Here is a 7,576-nt window from a genome sequence, read left to right on the forward strand (position 1 = left end):
AAAAAACAACCTCTTTTATTGAACTGGGAGAAGGATAAACAAGGAGAGTCTTTTTTTGATGGGGTGTCCAGACTCAGGGAAGTCCGGGCTGGGGGCGGCGGAGCAAGCGGGCGGCGGCGAGGCTGGTGCCCTGGAGCTGGGGCCGCGCGTACTTGAGGAAGGTGGCTGCGCGGCCGGGCGCGGGGCCTCGGAGCGCGGCGCGGGCCATGCACGGCTCGAGCGGGCGCAGCTCCGCGGGGCTGCGGCGGGGAGACGGAGAAACTGAGGCGGGGGTAGGGGCAGCGGTGAAGACGACCTGTCCTCGAACCAATCAGGGGGTCTCGGGAGGTTGGCCTGGAGGGCGCCGAGGACGGGCAGACCCCCGATTCTCCCCCGCAGGACGAGGCCAGTGGAGAGCAGGAGGGGGGCTGAAGGTGGACAGACCTCCAGCTCTACCCCGGAGGGTTGGGGGGAGAGGGACGGGCTGGGCGAAAAGAGGACTCACCCTGGCATCCAGTTAAATGGTTAATAGAGAGGTGGGGGGGCGCCCCTCTGGACACCCCGTTTGCGGCCAGAGGGGCAGCTGGGGGACTCGAGGTTGGCCGACCTCTCATTCTCAACCTTGGGACGCAGTTAGGATCTTCCGAGGCCAGGAAGATGCTCTATCTTCCACCCTGGGGCAAGGTTAAGAGTCCCCAAATCTAGACAAACACCTCATTCTCGGACACCCGCAGCCTAGACAGGCACACCATTTTCTCACATCCAGAAAAATCAAGTCTGGGTGCACCCCCTCCCCTGGCTCCAAGGTCTCTCATTCTCTGAGACGGTAAAGACTGTGACCGGGAAGGGGCGCCTGGGTGCCTCGGTCGTCTGAGCGTCCGACTTCAGCTCAGGTCATGATCAGGTCAGCTTGTGAGTTTGAGCCCCGCGCGTCAGGGTCTGTGCTGGCAGCTTGGAGCCTGGAGCCTGCTTCGGATTCTGTGCCTCCCTCTCTCTCTGACCCAACCCACTCGCATTCCGTCTCTGTCTCTCTCAAAAATAAACATTAAAAAAAAAATTTTTTTTTAAGTAAAAAAAATAAAGACTGACCAGGAATGTAGGTCCCTGGAGCCATACCTGTAAAGCGCCGGCTCCAGGCCGGAGCCCGCCCCGTCGAGCAAGCGATGCGCCAGGCTCAGCGCCGCAGCTGCGCGCCGACCCGGCTCCCATCCCGCTGCCTCGGCCTCCAGCAGAGACAGCTCCAGAAAATAGGTGGCAAAGAGCGTCACCTGCCAAAGCCCCGGGGAGATGAGGCCACGCCCCTACCCCCGTACAAGCCACGCCCCTGCCCCCCTTGCCCCGCACCTGGGGGCTGCTCCCGGCCAGCGCGGCGAGGAGCCCGAGGCAGAGTAGCGGGCCCGGGTGGTGCAGCCGGAAATCCAAGCGGCTCAGGATGCGGCGCTCTGCGCGCAGGAGCTCGGCCCGCGAGAAGGAGCCAGCGCCCAGGAGGCAGAGGGAGGCACACTGCGGGGTGGGGAGGGTGGGGGTGGGGAGAAGACGTGGGGGAGTCTTGGACCCCTGCCCTGCAGCGCTTCAGTCTCCATTCTGGACCTCGATTTCCTAGTCTGTAAAGTGGGGCCATTGATTTGTTGTCTGGAAGCCATGGAGAGCACAGGCTTCAGAATCAGACCTGGGTTCGAGTCTTACTGTGTGACAAGGACATCACTGAAGCTCTGAGGCTCCGTTTCCTCGTCTATAAAACGGAAATAGTCCTCTCTACTTCACCAGGCAGCTCTGATAAGGCACCGGCTCGAACTACTCAAGGGCCACAACGACTGTTGTTCAAGACCGACTCCAAATCCCACCTGTTTGGGGCAAAATGTCCTTCCCCGGGCCTCAGTCTCCTCCTCCGGTAAAGGGACACCGTGGTAGCCCTGACCTCATACAGATATGCTGGGATTCCAAGAGTGAGTAAAGCGCTAGCTCGGCACACGGTAGGTGTTTCATCTGTGACGAGGCGAGAGAGGCTTCCACCCTCCCAAGCCCCACTCCGGAAGTACCTCGGGAAGCACGCATTCCTCCATTTTGCAGGCCACGAACAGGCAGGCCACGCCCAGCAGCTGCAGGCGATGGAGGCGCACTCTGCCGGCGCGCAGGTAGGAATCGAGCAGGTGCACCGCCAGGTAGAGCGTGTCCCCCGCCAGGCCCAGGTACTCCTGGGGAGGGGCGTGAGTGACCACCGGCGATCTAGGCTGCGACGCCGGCCCAGCCCTGCCCCCTCCCGGATACGTACGTGCACCTGGATCAGCCAGTCTACCACGAGCGCGCGCATCTCCGGGGTCACAGCGCGGGGCAGGGCCCTCCGGGGCAGCGCGTGGCACACCTGGGGTTGGGCAGGGACAGCCTCACTCTCCACACCTGTGCTTCGGCTTCTCGCCTGAGCTCCAGCCCTAAGTGCAGCAGCCTCCTCGCACCGACTGGAGGAAGCGTGAGTGCCCCGCCCCCCACCCCCAAAACCGGCCTCCAGTCTTCTCCAAATGTGCCTCTATTCCTTGTCCCCATTAGAGCCTTGGACTTTGTTCCGGACGCCTCCCTATCCACCTCTCCAGTCTGTAGCCCTCATGGCCACGGGTCCTCCTAAGCATCAACCCCTGGGTTTCCAGACCACTAGTGGTCACCAGCCCTCCACTCATTCTCAGATCCTCCCCCCAAGGGTCTTTCTAAAATACAAAACTGGCCAAGGAACTCTCCAGCTTAAAACCCTTTCATGGCTGCCAGGACCCCCCAGGAGAAAACCCTAACTGCTTTCTGGCTCTCAGGCACTGCCCCCCCTCCCGCCTCTGACCCCCCTCCCCCCAGTGCCAACACCACCACCTCTTCCTTTGTCTCCCCTCACAACCCACACTCCAGCTACATCAGCCTTCTCTAGCCCTAAACTATGCCAAGCTCATTCCCACCCCAGGGCATTTGCACGATCCTTCCCCAGCTCCCTGCATTGTCGATTCCTCAGCCCTTCAAACCTCAGCTCAGCTTTCCTACACAGAATTCTCCCTACACCCATTGCACTCCCTCTCGGTATTTTCAGTCTGGAGATAACCTGCTGTTTCCTTGTGTGTTTTGTCTGTTTGCCTCCCTAGCCTGCTGGCACCACAAGGGCAGGGATTTCTCTCTGGATCACAGCTGTATCTCAGTTCCTAAAAGAGTCCCTGGCTGGGGAGAGACAACTCACAAGATGCTTCTTGAATAAATTCATCCCTGCGGTGTTTCTCCCGACAGTGCCTATCTTGCACAGGTATCTGCGGACTTACCGAGCCTGCGCTTTGGTCTCGGGGGCCTTTCTGCAATGACTGCCTACATCGGCTTGGCTGTCCACGATGACAGCAGACTATGTTGTTCACGACAGCATCCCCAGGGCCGGGAATATGCTCAAAAACATTTGGTAAGAAACCGCTAAGTGTTTGTAAGCGAATACATGTCAGAGACACGCGGGAGGGGCTGTGCACTAGCAAAGGAGGGGCTGCAGGCCGCCGGGCGTTCCGGAAGGCTCGTGGAGTGGGCCAGCCTGAGCCTCGTCAAACCCGCGCCCCTCTGCTGCCGTCCGGGCCGCGCTCACCATGACTTCGGCGAAGATGTCCCCAGCGTACTCGCGCTCTCCCGCCAGTCCCAGCGCGCTCAGCGCCTCCGCCAGCCCGGGCGGCACGCAGGGTCCCGGGGGCCGCCGCTCCTGGCGTCCTGGAGACACGCTCGCGCCCTCGCGGTTGCTGTCGGGGACCGGGACGCTCGGAGGCTCGGGGTCGGGCGAGGCAGCGGGACTCTGCAGGAGAGAGGAGGGGTCTGGAGTCAGCGCCCCGGAGACAGGCCCGGGACGCGGGGGTGGGGGGGGGGGGTGACCCTAACTGCTGCCTCTCACCAGCATCCTCCAGGCTGGCGTCGAGATCCGAGCCCAGCGCCCACCTCTCCCCGCTGGAGCTGAGGGCCTGTGGCGGGCGCTTTAAACGTGCCTGCACGCATGCGTGCCGAGCACCGGGGCAGGTGCAGAGGCAATGGCGAACGCCCCTCCAAACCTAAGGTCAGGCAGCTGGAGTCAAATCCTCTTCCTGCTACTAACTATGTGATCGGGAACAGCCCCTCCGAGCCTCCCTTTCCTCAGCTGCAAAGTAGGGATTGTTTCCAAACGTGTAAGTGGTCAGTCTGGGCTGGCGCAGCCACCTCCTCGCTGCTCCCCGGTCCCCATCCCCTGTAGTCTGTCAGCCCCATTCAGCCAGAAGGGATCCGGTGCACGCCCAAGTCAGATCCCACCCTGCCTCTGTTCACAACTCCACCGTGTCTCCCATCTCAATGGGAAAGTCCATGAGGTCTTATATTATCCTCCCCACCAGCCCCACACACCTTGGAGCTCGTCTCCCAACCTCCCCACCCCCCTCATGTCTCCTGCCACACTGGCCTCCTGGCTCGTTCTCACCCACAGGAGGCACGCTCCTACCTACCCCAGCACCTTCGCACTCGCTGTTCCCCTTGCCTGAAATGCGCTTCCCTCAGATCCCTCATTTAAGGTGTTTACTCAGATGTTACCTCCTCTGTGAAAAATGCCATCCTGAGAATTTCCTGTCTCCGTTCTTCACACTTGTTCTCTCGTGAGCACTTACCGCCTCATCTTAGTTACTCTCTCCTGACTAGGATGTGAACCCCATGAGTGCAAGGCTTGCCTTCTGTTTTGTTTTGTTTTGATTGCTGTATTCCCAGTGCCTAGAACAGGGTTTGGCGCGTGGCAGGTCCTCAAGAAATAGTTGTTGGATGAGTAAGTGAACAGGCTGGATATAATTTACAAACAGTGGCTTGCAAGGACCTGATGAGGTGATGTTGGAGTGAAACCCGAAAGATGAGCCGGGAATGCAAAGGTGGGGTGCGTGGAGGACCGGAATATTCCAAGTGGTGGAAACGGCATGAGCAAAGGCACTGAGGCAGGAAAGGGATTGCTATTTTCAGGCACTGGAAGGGCAGAAAGCCTGGAAAAATGAGCAGAGAGAGGATTGTGAGATGCTGAACTAACCGCTTCCTGTCAGACTTACAATAAAACCCAAACTCCATACCTTGGCCACAAGACCCCTTCGGCCCACTGTTACCTCTCTAACCTCATTTCCTTCCCCATCCCCCTCTATTCCCTTTGACGCACCCCCCACCCCGGCCTCTTCATGTTCCCCAAACACACCAGGCACCCGCCTGCCCCAGGGCCTTTGTGCGTGTCGTTCCCTTTGCCTGAACACTTGGACAAAATCTAGGTATTTACATTTTCAGAGTATCTCTACACAAGACACTAACTACAAAGGGCATGTAGTAACTTTCCAGCAGAGAGATGTGACAGACCCCACCTTCAGTCATGGGACAGAATCTCATGTGCCTCTCGAGAAGGTGCACCGAGAAGGGCACATCATTTCTGAAAATCCCTGTCAAAGGTAGCTTGAATAGAACCGTGAGGAAACATCAGGCAACAAACTCTCAGTGGGGGACATTCTGTAAAGTGCCCCGGCAACTGAACGCAACATGGCAGTCGTTAGCCAGGTCATTTTTATTTTGCTGTGACCACTGGTCAAATCTGATAAAGATCTGAGAGAAGAGGGTTGTTTCAATATTAACTTCCTGACCTTGATAATTGAACTGTGGTCATGTGAGAGAATGTTCTTGTTTTAGGGCGGATATGTAAATATGAAGGGGAAGAAGGAGGGAATAATCATAAAATGTCACAGGAACCTGCATGAAGGGTAGATGAGAATTCCTTGCACTTTTTTTTTTTTTTTTTTTTTGAGTAGGCTTCATGTCCAGTGTGGGAGCCCAACACGGGGTCTGAACTCTCAATACTTGAGATCTAGCAAGACCTGAGCTGAGATCAAGAGTCAGACACTTGGGGGCACCTGGGTGGCTCAGTCGGTTAAGCGTCCCACTTCGGCTCAGATCATGATCTCACAGCTCGTGAGTTCGAGCCCTGCGTCGGGCTCTGTGCTGACAGCTCAGAGCCTGGAGCCTCCTTCGGATTCGGTCTCCCTCTCTCTCTGCTCCTCCCTCACCCATGCTCTCTCTCTCTCTCCTTCAAAAATAAAAACATTAAAAAAAAAAAGTCAGACACTTAACCAACTGTGCCCCTGTACTTTTTTTTTTAATGTTTATTTTTGACAGAGGGAGAGAGGGAGGGAGGGAGGGAGGGAGCATGAGCTAGGAAGAGAAAGAGGGAGACACAAAATTCCAAGCAGGCTCCAGGCTCTGAGCCATCAGCACAGAGCCTGATGCACGGCTCGAACCCACCAACTGTGAGATCATGACCTGAGCTGAAGTCAGACGCTCAACAACTGAGACACCCAGGCACCCCATAAATAAATAAAATTTTGAAGTACATTTATGGGAGGTTGCAAAGATAGAAGAGTTCCCCTTAACAGCCCACACCTAGTTTTCCCTCAACATCTTAGTGTAGTACGTTTGTCACAACCACGAACCAATAGGGATACCATCCTCAAGAGCACTTCCTGCCAACATGAGATACCCTGTTGATGCTGACCTTGATCACCTGGCTGATACAGTGTTTGTCAGGTTTCTCCACTGAGAAGTTGCTCCCCCCCCCCCCTTTCTATACCATCCACTTCGGAAGGAAGTCACTTTGCAGCCCACACATAAGGAATGGGGGCTATGCTCCCCCTCCTTGAAGGCACGGTACTTACATAAATTCTACAGAAATGATCTGGAATTCTGTACACGTGTCTGTTTGCACCATTTACCATTTATCTCCATGCCAACTTGTTTATTGTGACTCTGGGTGTAACCCAGGACTGTGCTATTTTTGTTGCTCGAAGTACTTTCAACTTTGCCCAGTGGGAGCACTGTCCATCCGCTCCTGTATGCCTTCACATACCCCTATCAGTAAGGCTCTGCTTTGCAGGTTTTTTTATTTATTTGAGAGAGACAGAGACAGCGTGAGGGGGGGAGGGGCAGAGACAGAGGGAGAGAGAATTCCAAGAAGGCTCCTCGCTGTCAGCCCAGAGCCCGATTTGGGGCTCGAACTCACGAACTTTGAAGTCACGACCTGAGCCAAAACCAAGAAAAGAGTCAGACGCTTAACCGACTGAGCCCCCCGGGCGCCCCTGCTTTTCTGGGGTTTGAGCAAGCCCTTACTTTGGGGCACTATGAGGCGCCCCAGGCCTAGAATCATTTTAGTACTATTTCTGAAAGTGTTCTTCTATGAGCCTGCAGTTACTTACAAAATAAAGTTAAAAATCTGTAAATCACCACACATTTTCCGGAAAATTATCGGACACGTGTTAAAATACAGCCACCCTGGAATGTGGGCCACAAAAGTGCCAGAAAGATGGATCCTTAAGGTTTATTACAGCACTGTCAGTAGCAGCAAAACATCTGGAGACCGAGTAAATTGTCAACTAGGGGGGTCTGGATCGGGTGAGGCATACCCGCCTCGTGAGAGGAGCCTCATGAAGCAAGGTCCCCAAAACGCAGAGGGAGACTCTCATTTCACCAGGGACCAGCCCACCCTAGTAACGTACATGTGTCGGCAGGAGCGTTGGGAAAACGTGGCAGGTGTAGCCTGGGGACTTGGCATTATTCACTGGGACAACAC

At 56.2% G+C, this 7,576-nt stretch overlaps 1 protein-coding gene across 1 annotated transcript; it reads right to left on the reverse strand.

Moving 5' to 3' along the window:
• Nucleotides 1-3,969, reverse strand: CCNP (cyclin P). The gene is made up of 7 exons (XM_027044630.2): nucleotides 3,913-3,969; nucleotides 3,572-3,772; nucleotides 2,252-2,341; nucleotides 2,019-2,174; nucleotides 1,324-1,482; nucleotides 1,096-1,247; nucleotides 1-239 (listed from the first exon to the last, which is right to left on the reverse strand). Exons 1-7 carry the CDS (start codon nucleotides 3,967-3,969, stop codon nucleotides 74-76), a joined length of 981 nt encoding a protein of 326 aa, XP_026900431.2. The 3' UTR covers nucleotides 1-73.
• Between the last annotated feature and the right edge of the window lie 3,607 nt (nucleotides 3,970-7,576).

Source organism: Acinonyx jubatus, chromosome E2, assembly GCF_027475565.1.
Source record: "Acinonyx jubatus isolate Ajub_Pintada_27869175 chromosome E2, VMU_Ajub_asm_v1.0, whole genome shotgun sequence".
Lineage (NCBI taxonomy): Eukaryota > Metazoa > Chordata > Mammalia > Carnivora > Felidae > Acinonyx > Acinonyx jubatus.